The sequence below is a fragment of the Lygodium microphyllum genome, chromosome 12 (genome assembly GCF_053477565.2).
Source record: "Lygodium microphyllum isolate KBCC chromosome 12, Lygodium_microphyllum_v1.1.10, whole genome shotgun sequence".
Classification (NCBI taxonomy): domain Eukaryota; kingdom Viridiplantae; phylum Streptophyta; class Polypodiopsida; order Schizaeales; family Lygodiaceae; genus Lygodium; species Lygodium microphyllum.
In genome coordinates, this window is record NC_141146.1 from 69,844,164 (window position 1) to 69,857,439 (window position 13,276).

The following is a 13,276-nucleotide window of genomic DNA, read 5'->3' on the forward strand; positions in this document are numbered from 1 at the left end:
AAAACTTACCACCACTCAAGGAATGGAGAATGCATTCAATTGCACATGTTGTCCAAGAATGGATGTTGAACCATGGTAATGGACTGCATGGCCGTAATTGAAAGCATCCATTACTATCTTAGTAATGTAGGAAAATGATGGATGATGAAGCTCAACTATCTTAGTTAAGGGCAAATGATGATTGAAATGAATTGGTTGCCACAAAAACCCAATCATGTTGCACCTGAAAACGAGCATGATGCATCTAATGGTAAACAAACTCATGCAAGGTGATTGGGAGCAAGAGCTAGGGAATGAAGCAAATGCATTAAAAGGGAGCTCAGAGAAATCAACTAGTAAAGTGTGAGCGCACTTTAGGCCTTGACTTGCAAATAAACAAGCCTTAAATACAAATTCCTTCTGAGCATTTATCTTCAACTTAGTGCAATTGCATTACTTCTACTTTATATGGCACAACGGCTAGAACGAGAAAGGAGCAAGAATGATTTCAAGCAAGGCACCACATCATGTTCTTCTAAATGGAGTAGGTCAATGGCTATAGGGGCATTATACTAGGAACAACACAAGCATATGGATGCTAACTTCTTATGGATGGTGAAGGAAAGAGAACTCATTAACAAAGTTTTATATATCATGAAAGAGTTCCACCAAGGGGGAACACTTGCTTACATGGAAGTATCCTCTTCAAGAATTACGATGGTTTAATTTGCATGTTTTTGAAGGGTACAAAGGTGCCCCACACAAGAAGGGCATTTCACTATGGATAGTCCCTAGGCTCGAGGCTTGTCTGCCTTGATAGCAAACCCTACATAGCAAATAAAATTGAAAACTTTCCAAATGCAATAATATTTTGATAAGATGCCAAGGGGCCCCCCTTGCCTTGATAGCCAACCCTACATATGCTTGGTAAATAAAATTGAAAGAATTTTAAATGCAATAAGTGTTGATAAAGATGCAAAGGTCCCCCCATGCAAGTGAGGCAACTCTACGCTGGGTTGTCTATGGGAGAGAACCCAGCCCTTCACGCGCGCGCACAGCTATCGTACAAGCTCGCGCTAAACAAAAAATCGGACAAGGTTAGTTTAAACTTTAGGGCTGAGGACGTGCCTGGACAATGTAGATGTCCTGCCCTACAATGCAACCCTCCACATCCTGGGGGACCCCAAAGTTCTGCTCTAGGAAGAACCCAATGGTCGCCAGTCGCTGGCCCACCTTCTCACGGAAGCTGGGGTCTCGAGAGAGGGGCTTGGTGCTGTAATCCACCGTCCTGCGCTTCACAGCCCCATCGGCTCCTCCCGAGACCACCATCTCCTCACTGAAGTTTGCAAAGGCCTTCGTCTCAACGCTCCCATCAAACTTGTTGCTTGCTAACCGCCAGGGGCTCCCCCTCGTCCCAGAAGCAAGTGTCTCGCCCAACCCAGGCGCTATCTCTGCCTCCACCAGCTTCTCATCCCTGTCCACTGGGCTCACTGTGTGCAGCACAAACGACAGATCAGGGGCCAGCAGCTCCTGCACCAGTACTGCCATCGCTGCTTCTCCCTGACGCACGCCTGCGACTCTCCGGCTCAGAATCGCTCTCCTCGTGTATAGCGAAGCCCACACTTGAGCCACTGCCTTGCCGAAACTCTCCGGTGCGGATGCTCGTACGTTCGGTATTGATTCATACAGACCAGCCCCTGACATGCCTTGTAGATCTTCCACATTGGCACTTGACCTGACAATGAGCCGGGCATTCCTCGGCATGGCCTTTGAAATCTGGTCGATTACAGAATCTGGCAGCTTCTGTGCTGCCACCAGGTTGTGTAGCTCAAGGCACACAGCATCCAGCTCACCATGCTCAATCTGTGCAGTCTCTGCTTTATTGAGCAGCTCACAGAATTGCCCATGATTCCCACTATCATGCAGAGCAGCCTCCATTGCTCCAAACGGTATCACCATCCCAGCAGGAACATTGAAGGCAGCAGGCACGCCTTGATCATTATAAACTGTACTGTGCAACAAGGGAAGCAGTTTAAAAACCAAAATTTGAACTGTGCTCTCCAATTCCTTTACAATCTGAACGTGTACATAGAGGTTTAATGTGAATCAAGCTATAACGAACAAATAATGCACCGGTTTTAGCATGATGAGCGAGCTTTGCTAGCTGTCCACATGATGAAGCCTTCGCTCCAGCTGTCTGAACATCCACACTTGCTAGCTCCAAAACACTTCCAGGTGGACTTGAAAGAACCTGGAATGTGTCATACTTAAGGCATTAATACAGGAACTGATGTGATTTGAGAGAGACCAAGTCTTTTAGCTGAAGAGACTAGTAGAAATGATTGTTTTGGAACCCATGTGTTTAGAGAAAACCTTGCTTCCACGAGGAGCACTTGGAACATCCGAGTGGGTGGTAATGTCAGCATCCTTTTCAGGCAGGTGGCCACGATGTCCTGCAACTGCAAGCTCTTTCTGTTTCACCAGTGCTCCCTCATGCACTGAGATGTTGACAGCATTTGCACTTGCTTCTAACCTGTGCAAAGACCATGCTCTCATCAGCACAAAGACAGAAACTACCTTGCCTTGCTTCTTTAATCTGCAATTGGTAACTTCAGACAGTCTTCTGCAGTTTTCTTTAATTTGCAATTGGTAACTTCAGACAGTCTTCTGCAATTTTCTTCCTGCTGGTTGTGCTTCTCACATTATATAACACAATCTGGACTTAAGATGGAGATCTTACTTCACTCTGGAACCGACCAGACTCCGAATGCTTGCTTGTTTGTCAGGATCCTCACAAGTGACAAAGACAACTTTTTCCTGCATCCAACAGGAACTTATAAGCAGACTTTGTACAATTGTTTCTGTTACTGTGGAAAACATGTCCATATACTTGCCTGTGCAGGTGCATACTAGCCTGGAGAGTGTAATAGCAATGGTACTTTGTGGAAATCAATAATCACTCAAGGGAATAATAGCAGAAAAATTTCTAGACTTTGATCAACATCAAGTGACCAAACAACCAAATAACTGGTCCAGAAGATCTCCAAGAGTTTACAGAATCTCGAGGGTAGAGGTAGAGAGAATGCTTTCTTAGTATAAGAACAGCCTGACCATTATGATATGCTGATGGGTCTAGATTGTCAAATGAAACTTTGAAAATGTCGACCTTGCTTCCTTGGAGATTTCACATAGGCATGTGATGTGCTTTTCCTTGTCCTACTAGTTTACAGCTGACTGGAAACAGGTATTCTAGTATTTCATAATCTGAGACGGTCAATCTCTGATTCAGACCAAACTAGCAATGGCAGGAAAAAAATCTGATGTATGTCACCAAGATGGATTGCACTATTCTACACCTCACATGTGGTAGCCAAAATGATAACTCCAATATTCTAATTTGGCATGAATTTTAATAATTCCAGCCCAAATTATCCACAAATGATAAGTAACAATCTCATACAGCTTAGTACTAAGAGGACATCCTTGTCAAAGCCAATGACCATGAATCAAACCTATCGAAACACATCTGACTGAATGATCTTAATATAGCCAATATATCACAATTTGTATTCCTTGCTGTAAGTCCCTTTTTTACACAACAAAGATCCAGCCAGCCCGTAAGTCTGAATCCCTCCTCCATGGGAGGCTGTAGAAGGCCATCCCTTACTGCTCACTACCAACACAGGCCTACAAGAAACCAAGATAGATGAAGCTTATTGAGAAAAAGAGCAAGTGCAGACAGAAAAAGATAAGAGTACTGACATAGGCACGAAGATTGGAGAAGAAAAGATAAAGACTTAGAGAGAGACGCTAATGGAGGAGAGGACATAAAGATGGACTTAAGCAAGGAAGGCTGAGAGGAAAAGAGTAAGAAAGAGAGCATGGAGAGAGAGAGAAGACTAAGGCAAAAAAATGTTCCAGGAAACAGAGGCAAGAGCAAGAAATGTTTAAAGAAGAGACAGAGAATGCCTCCACGACCCAAGTTACAGTCATGGCTAAGATGAACCAAAAGAAGAGCTAAATCCAGGGCCACACCCAACTGAGTCCGTAAAAGGTGCACTTCAGCAATGAAGTCACGATCTACTCCTTTAAGCCCAAAGATGTCTCATGGAACAGAGTGTTGCTAGTTGATCGATGGATAACTCTTCAACCCACTCTTAAGGTGAAAGCCTTTGGACTTGGGATCCAAGGGAACTCAAGTTGCAAGTACGATCTCAACTCTAAGGCTGAAAGGGGTGCAAGGTAATATCATCTCAATCAAATGGATCCATGACACTCCAAGCACCCAAAATATGGGTGTCATGCCAAGTATCTAAATGACACCAGTATTTCCAATGCCAAAAATCCAGGCTAGCTGTGACAGCTTGCCAGCAAAGAGGCAAGCCTAGGCACTTGGCAATGAGAGCAAAAGACATGACAACCACACCCTGAAGAAGGTATAAGAGGGAATTGGAGCAGCCCGATGGACTACCTCCCCCAAGGCATGGCCCAAAGTGGTAAAGTCCCCACTGCACTTTCACAACTTGGGACTACACCTTCAAAGCTTAGCATGCAACCAACTTCAACCCAAGCAATATGGAAGGACATTGAAACCTCCACTCCTCACAAACAATAGAGTTGAGGGTGGACTGGACAAACGAATAATAAGAGTCTAGACAAGTAGACACTGACTAGCTTGATAGGATACGTTGTGTTTAGGATTCCAAGTCATAGCAAGCAGACATTCTTCAGCTTCATGGTGTAAGCTATGTTAAGACCCCTAAATGAGTCTACATCAAAAGCAACAAGCCTCAGAGGGGCATGGCTAAGTGTAAGCCTATTTTATGTCTCATGGACCCTGAGTCCAAGTTGGTGACTACCAAAGATACCCTTCCAAATGCTATTCAATACAGGTACTTTGTTGGCTCCTTGATCTTGCTTATTCATACTAGGCCAAACATTTCTTTTGTGGTGGCTTTACTGTCTTCTTTCATGAAGACTCCTACTCGAGCTCACTGGAGAGCCACCTTGCACGTGTTACACTATCTATAGGGGACTCAATCCCGCGGGATCATGTATGGAGAGGGGGCCACTCTTGCTAGATGAAGTGACTCAGATTGGGTAGGTGATGTGGAGTCTAGATGCTCCACTACATGTTTTGCTTTCTCCCTTGGATTGAGAGCTATCCCATGGAACAGTAAGAAACAACCTACCATGGCCTTGACTTCTGTGGAGGCAGAGTACTAAGCACTTTGTTCTACTGCTCAAAGGCAGTTTGGCTCCGTTGGTTGTTGGTGAAGATTGGCTTTCCATAGACAAGATCCAATCAGTAGTGTATGGATAATAGGAGTATCCTAGCTCTGGCAAAGAACCCAGTGTCTTATACTCACACGAAGCACATCAAGGTTCAATACCATTTTGTTCGCCAATAGATCATGAATTCTGACTTAGTGGTGGCGTACTATCTCAAAGAGAACAATACAGTGAACCTCTTTATGAAGCCATTTGTTGGGATGAAGGGCAATGCCTGTGTCTACCCGTAGGGGCCAGGTTGTACATAGTACATATACCTATCTAAAACATTATTGAGGTACACTCTTTAGTACCACGAATCGTGTGTCTTTATCTCTTCTCTCTCTCAACCTGCATCTCCACACAGAAGCTCCATTGTAGCCAACTCAACAAAGTGGTATTAGAGCTTGGTTCAGGCAATTAGGAGCTTGGCATTTCTTCAGGTGCAGGAGCTTGAAGTTGAAGAAGAGTTCACTGTGAAGAGTCTGCAGGCAGGGCAGCAAGGTTTGAAGCTTCTTCTTGAAGCTTGAAGCTTCCCTCTTCATTTGAGCTTATTGACAACCATCATTGGCCACTTGGGGACCCTCCCCATCATCTCCAACACTTGGACCAGCCTTCCAATCTCTTCAGGGTTGAAGGCGCCATCAATGTAGGTATGCAGATCTGGTTTTCAGCATGGTCAGGACCTACAACAGCTGCTCCTCTTCATTTTGCATCATGGTTGTGTTCCAGGCTTTGCATCTAATGCTTAGCATTGAGCATTGAAGTGTAGTATTACACTTGGGGCTGATATACATTCAGCTTCAGGTCTGAAATACACAGTATTCAAATCTATAATAAACAGGGCAGCACTTGCTCTCTTGAGATTGATGCTCATATGATAGCTATTTGGATGTATCTTGATGCTGGATGCTTTAGGAACCATGTGGCATTGTCTTGAGGCCATTTTGAGCTAACCTTGGCAAGGATTTGGCTCATTTTGCAAACATATTTGTGGCTGGAAACAGGGCAGCAACTATTTCTTAAGTGAATAATGCTTATGATTCACTTATATGATGACTATCTGATGCCCATTTGGTGTTACATGACTTGAAGATGTTAGGTCCATGATTAGAGATCATTTTGGTGTGATTAGAGTCATCATTTTGCTTGGTTTTGACAGAGATTTGGCTACTGGAATAACAGGGCTGAATGACATTTTGACTACATATGCATTATGTCTTGCTTCTAGACTTGGTCTCGGGCATTCTATACCATGTATTCATGCTTATGGTTGATGTTACATGCTTGGATTTGATTTTGCAATGCATTTGAGCAGTGATTAAAGCTCATTTTTGGATTAGCTTTACCTACAGGTCTATTGCTGTACATTCACGACAGTTTCCTGCATATTCAGGATAGCATACCTCACTATCAAACAATTTGATACGTTTCTATGCAAGAACATTATGGTGATGTTTTGGGCAGCTTTGCATGATCTTTAGAGCTCAATCTTAGTCAGTCTAATAGGTTATTTCAGTTCTGAATTTGCAGAACAGATTTTTCTTGAATGTCATGACTGCACTCTTGAATTGCAGGACAGCCACTTGTATTGTCAAGAATTTCAGGACTGCACTCCTGAATTGCAAGATAGCCACCTATATTGTCAGGAATTTCAGGACTGCACTCTGTTTTTGTCAAGAAATTGGTATGTTTACTGGCATTGAATGCTTTTGAGGCATTTTGGGCAATGAACTGATGTATGTTCTTGCTGCTACATACTTGGGGATATTCCTCACATACTACTGAGTGGATTTTGGAGCTTCTATTGCTTGGCATTAGCTGTCATTTACTGTCATACAGTTATTTGGATGTGAATCATGGCTAGTAATAGTGACAATCATCCTATGCATATCAAGAAGCTTGAAGGAGCACACAACTTTGTAGTCTGGCAAAAGTAGTGCTATAATATCTTGTTGCAGAAGAAGCAAGCAAAGCTGATTAAAGTAAAGGGAACAAAACCAGCTAATGTAGAGTAGGATGACTGGAATGAGCTGAATGAGCTTGCACGCTCGACCATTGAGCTATCGATTTCGGATGCCTTGCTGTTTAACATTGAAAGGTTGGATTCTGCTTATGACATTTGGAAGTGAGTGGAAGAATTGTATGCCTAGAAGAGTGCTGCAAGCAAAGTCTATTGGCTGAAGAAACTCATGGATTTGTGTATGAAGAGGGTACTACAATATCTACTCACCTTAGTAAGTTTAACTACATTTTCAGCTAGCTTGCCGCTTTGAAGTTCAATATTGATGATGAGTTCAAAGCTACGTTCTTGCTTTGTACTCTACCAAAGAGCTAGGATACCTTCACGATTGCTATGAGCAATTCTAATGCTATGCTTTTGTATGCTGATGTAGAGAGTGCTCTACTCATGGAAGAAATGAATCGGCAAATTAGTGCATCCAATAAGTCTTCCAATGCTTTGCATACTAGAGGGGAATTACCGCAGCTTAAGAAGAGCTTGATTAGTACTGGTCAGCTAGATGATGATGGTTTTCATACCACCTTTGGTGATGGAAAATGGAATATCTACAGAGGATCTAGGGTTATTGCCAGAGGCTCAAAGAGCGATACTTTGTATCCACTTCATGTATCTAGTGTGCATGACCATGTTATTGCCGTGATCGAGCAACCAAGTGTTTCCTTGTGGCATGGCCGGTTGGGACACATGAGTCAAACAGGAATGAAAGTATTTTCTCGTTTGGGTTACTTGCCTTGCCTTCGTTATGCTGATTTTGAGCACTATGATCATTGTGTTTATGGTAAGCATGCACAGACATCTCATAAAAAGTCTCTTTCACTGAAATCTTTGCCTCTAGAGTTAGTACATTCCTATGTATGTCAAATGCCAAGGTTATTGCTAGGAGGAAAAAAATACTTTGTCACATTTGTCGATGCTGCTACTCGGAAGGTATGGGTTTACCTTATTCATAGCAAGGACAAAGTGCTTGACACGTTTCAAAAATTCTTGGCATTGGTTGAGAACCAGACTGATAAGACACTTAAGTGTCTTCACTCTGAAAACGGTGGGAAGTATATGTTAAAAGTCTTTTAGGCATTTTGTGACAGCAAGGGGAGCTCATTGCCCCTCATAATCCACCCCAAAATGGAGTTTCAAAGCGCATGAATTGGACCATACAGGATAAGGTCCGTACGATGTTGTCTCATACTGCATTACCCCATGGCTTTTGGGCAGAGGCTATTATGATAGCCATTCATCTGATTAATAGGTCACCGAACATGTCTTTGGAGGGAGAGTCCCTCAAGAAGAGTGGTCGGGCAAGCCACCTTCTTATGCTCATTTGTGAGTGTTTGGCTGCGAGGCTTTTGTGCACATATAGAAAGAAGAACGTAGCAAACTGGAACCAAAGTCGTGTAAATGCATATTCCTAGGATACGGTGATGAGGGTGAGATGGGGTACAGACTATGGGATCCCAAGAAAAGAAAGATAGTACGCAACAATGACATCATCTTCCGTGAAGATTGCATGTATAAGTAACCTTAGAAGACTGAGGAAGTCAAGAAGGTTGTTTTCAAGGAGGATGTACGTTTTAGACAGCCATTTGTGACCAGTGGACAACAGCGTATACTTGATGTAAATGACCCTCAAAATGCGGGAAATGGTGCTGGAAATGACTAGCAAGGTATTGCCCATGATACACCACAATTTCAGCCTGAAAACATGCAGTTAGAACAGCCTAAACTGTCATGATAGCATGCTGGAATTTCAGGACAGCACCCTGTACATGCAAAATTACAGGCTCGTATTTCAGGATGAAAACCTGTACATGCAGAATTGCAAACCCGTATTTCAGGACAACAACCTGTAAATGCAGATTTGCAGGCCCAGCAGCCAGCAAACGCAGAACCTTTGTTGTGTAGGTCAACCCGACCTTCAAGGCAGCCAAATAGGTTTATTCCTGGTGTGCAGTATGCGGTAGATTATGTCACTGTTACTGACTGCGGTGAGCCATCATGCTTCAAGGAAGCAATGACTAGACTGGACAGCAAGAAGTGGTTCAAGGCTATGCTGTCGGAAATGGAATCACTTCATAAAAATGGTACTTGGGACTTTGTACAGTTGCCTAAAGGGCAGAAAACTCTTCCATGCAAGTGGGTTTACAAGATGGTCACTTCTGGCTTTTCGCCAAAGTACAAAGCACGGTTAGTTGCAAAGGGGTACAAGCAGGAATATGGAATTGACTTTGACGAGATCTTCTTTGCTGTAGTCAAGATGACTACTCTAAGAATCATTTTGGGCTTGGTTGCAGCTGAACATACGGAGCTCATACAAATGGATGTAAAGATTGCATTCTTACATGGCGATATGCATGAGGATATATATATGCAACAGCTTGAACATTTTGTTGCTAAAGGCAAAGAGACGATGGTCTGTAAACTGAAACGGAGTTTGTATGGGCTGAAACAAACACCGAGGGAATGGTATCATAAGTTCGATACTTTCATGCAGTCTCAGGGCTTCAAAGAAGTCAAGTTGATCACTGCTTGTACACCAAGAAGGCAACAGATGGCAGCCTGATTATCTTGGTTCTGTATGTTGATGACAGGTTGATTGCTGGCAGGGATACTCATGCCTTGGATTCATTGAAGCAAAGTCTTCATGGCAGCTTTGACATGAAGGATCTTGGTGATGCCAATCACATTCTTGGGATGTGGATACTCAAAGATAGATCGAAGGGGTTACTCTATCTATCTCAGCAGGAGTATGTATCCAAGATTTTGCAGCATTTCAATATACAAGGGGGGAAAGCAATCGGAGTTCCATTGCCTCCATATGTGAAACTCAATGCAAAGGACAACCCTACATTTGATGATGAGAAGGTTGAAATGGCCAAGATTCTGAATGCTTCAGCTATTGGCAGTTTGATGCATGCTATGGTTGCTACACGTCCTGACATTGCCTTTGTAGTGGGAGTGGTTAGCACATACATGGCAAACCCTGGCAAGAAGCATTAGGAAACAATGAAAGGTATTATGAGATACCTCAAGGGCACAAAGGATTTGTGCATCTGCTTTGGTAAGTAGAAGACATCTATCGTTGGCTTTACAGATGCAAACTATGCTAGACATGCGGATTGCAAAAAGTCCACTACAGGGTATGTGTTTAACTTCACAGGGGGATCTGTCTCTTGGATATCCAAGCTGCAAAAGTATGTTGCACTGTCTACTACGGAGGCAGAGTATGTGGCTGCTACTAAGGTATGCAAAGAGGCCTTATGGCTGTCACGTTTGGTCGCTGAGCTTGGGATTACTGAGGTTCTTGTCCTTCACTATGATAGTCAGAGCGCTATCATGTTAGCACGGAAACCTGTCTTTCATGCAAAGACAAAACACATACAGGTGAAGTATCATTTCATCAAAGAGGTACTTGACAGCAAGAGCATTGAGCTGGTCAAGGTGCACATTGATGATAACCCTGCAGACCTTCTCACGAAGGGTTTTCCAACAGAGAGGTTTGCCCATTGCCGGAAAATGATGGGTATTGGATAGGTATAGTCTCTTCAACTTTGTACATACTTAGGCTTAGCTGATTCTTTTCATCTACCTTTGGGCACATTGCCTTTAAGGCGGAGGTTGTTAGGATAAAGGGCAGTGCCCGTATCCGCCCGTAAGGGCCAGGTTGTACATAGTGCATATACCTATCTAAAACATTATTGAGGTACACTCTTCAGTACCACGAATTGTGTGTCTGTGTCTGTTCTCTCTCTCAACCTGCATCTCTACGCAGAAGCTCCATTGTAGCTAACTCAACACCATTGTCTCAGGCTTCTATGCTTTAGCTTTATCACATGGGGTCTTTGAGTATTTAGACACTCCCAAGATCTGAAAGGGGGTGTTAACTTGTATTCTCTTAATCAGTCATCTCCTGATTGTGAGCTTCATCAAAGTTTGATGGAGACATGGGAGTTTCAGCCCATATTTGTTGTGTGCATTTATTTTTTTACTGACTTTAGGGTGTGTTTGTTGGGTATCTCACACGCCTTACTTACGCCTACGCTCATATGGGAGTGTGCGGGTGATCACTAGGACACTGGGGCACTTTTTACTCTCGGTAGGAGAGGTTTTTTCCCCCAGATTATGTGTACTATTTTGTATGTACTTGTGGTGCACACTTACGGGCACTTACTGTGTTCGGGTGTGAACAGCCCTTATAACCCTAAGGTATAAGGGTTATCATTTGTACTTTCAGCTAACACTCTATTCAGTACTATTGCATTGGGTATCGTGCTCAACTCTGTCTCTCACTCTCACACTGTCTACTACACTTCAGCTGCACCTCGATCCTCTCCCATCTGACATTTGGTATCAGAGCTGGTCAGCAGCTCTGCACAACTCCCGAGGATTCTGCACAGCTCCCGAGGACTCAGCTGCCGTCGCTAGTCAGCTCAGGTTTGGGCCTGCATCTGTCTGCCCTGTGCAGACTCGTCAGTCAGCCCATCTCCTTCCTGTAGCAGCGCCGCCAGGAGCCCCGCCAGATTGGCGCCTCTGTGCCCTAGCGCCAGCTCGTCAGACAGCGCCACCAGCTGCCTGCGCCGCCTGGACCTGGAGCTGAAGCCGCCTTGTCTGTCACGAGCCCTGCTCCTGCGTGTGCCAGTTCGTGACCAGCGCCGCCCTGTCTGCGAGAAGCTCCACCTGACGCGCCTCCTGTACTTGCAGACGCCGTCGCCACCTAACGCGCCACCTGACACCGCCTCCTGACGCCGCCCTGTCACGTCCTTGCCAGCTGACGCCCTGTCCCGCCATCTGACGCCCTGTCCCGCCACTGGTACCCTGTCCCGCCACCTGTCTCCTAACACGCCACCAGTGCCCTGACGTGCCGCCTGTGTCCTGACGCACCATCCTGTACCCTGTACCTGTGCGTCAGTCCGACTATACCCAGCAGTCATTACCTCGGGAATCGTGCCCGTCGTCAACACGCAGAGGTAACATTCTGCACTTTTCTTTTACACAGGAGTTCGTGCAACAGGTTCAGGTTCAGCATTGGGAAACGTGCTGTGTCAGTCTGTGACACATTGAATGCACATTTTGGGGCTTTTGTAACAGACATTTGTGACAGAAATTTTGGGCATAAAATTTTGGGGCTTTTGATGTTTTAGTGCTGCTGAGCACTAATTGCACCTTGGGAAGCGTGTATCAGTGACAGTTTTTTTTTGACAGAGTACCCTTTGCACATTAATTGCAGACTTGTGTTTGCTGCAATTTCTGGAAATTTGCAGATTTCCAGCCCGTACTGCATTGACATTGCTCTATTGCCTTTTGGGAAATAATGGCAAATCAGGGAGGAGATGTATTCACCTATGTGTCCAAGGAAGACCGATTGGATGGGAACAATTATTCCCTTTGGTCTTTCATGATGAAGAATGTATTAGTGGCCAAAAATTTGTGGGATTATGTCAGTGGAGAGGAAGCACGACCGGGAGTTGTGGCTCCCGCTACTCCTCCTCCAGGAGGACGTGCAAGAGGGCAACCTCAGCCCCCTCCACCTCAGCCCGCTCAGCCACTTCCCCCAAGAACTGCAGCTCAGAAAACTTGGGATACACGGGATGCACAGGCTATGTTGCTGATTGCATTGGCAGTTCAGCGTTCTATCATTCCTCATATTCGTTCAGCAGCTTCTTCACAAGAAGCTTGGTTGACATTGGAGCAGATGTTTGCAGGAAAGAATGAGACTCGCATCTCTTTCTTGAAGAAAGAGCTAGAGACTCTAAAGATGAATGAGGGTGATTCTATGCAGGATCATCTCAACAAAATTCAGGACTTGCGGGAGCAACTCATGAATGTGGATGAGTACTACTCAGATGCGCAGCTGATTTCTACGACATTGAATTCACTGCCTCCCTCTTACTTGGCTTTTCATACTGCCTTGAACCTCACTATGAGGATTTCGAAAGAGCCCATCACTTTCATTCAGCTTGTCAGTTTGCTTCTAGAGGAGGAGCAAACTAGACGGAACAGTGGTGTGGA

The 13,276-nt window shown here is 44.4% G+C and overlaps 1 protein-coding gene across 4 annotated transcripts in view; it reads right to left on the minus strand.

The window, feature by feature from the left end:
- Window positions 1-588: 588 nt before the first annotated feature.
- The window catches only part of PWD (chloroplastidic phosphoglucan, water dikinase (ATGWD3)), a 95,111-nt gene continuing 82,423 nt past the window's right edge, over window positions 589-13,276 (minus strand). For 2 of the 4 annotated variants that reach the window (XM_087689599.1, XM_087689598.1), the window contains 4 exons: window positions 2,720-2,796; window positions 2,353-2,512; window positions 2,113-2,230; window positions 590-1,985 (listed from right to left, as the gene is read on the minus strand). In XM_087689599.1, coding sequence (XP_087545725.1) covers window positions 1,090-1,985; window positions 2,113-2,230; window positions 2,353-2,512; window positions 2,720-2,796 — 1,251 coding nt within the window. In that variant the 3' untranslated portion in view covers window positions 590-1,089. Of the gene's footprint in view, window positions 1,991-2,112; window positions 2,231-2,352; window positions 2,513-2,719; window positions 2,797-13,276 lie in introns of all 4 variants that reach the window. The other 2 variants (XM_087689600.1, XM_087689601.1) reach the window with 2 other exon arrangements.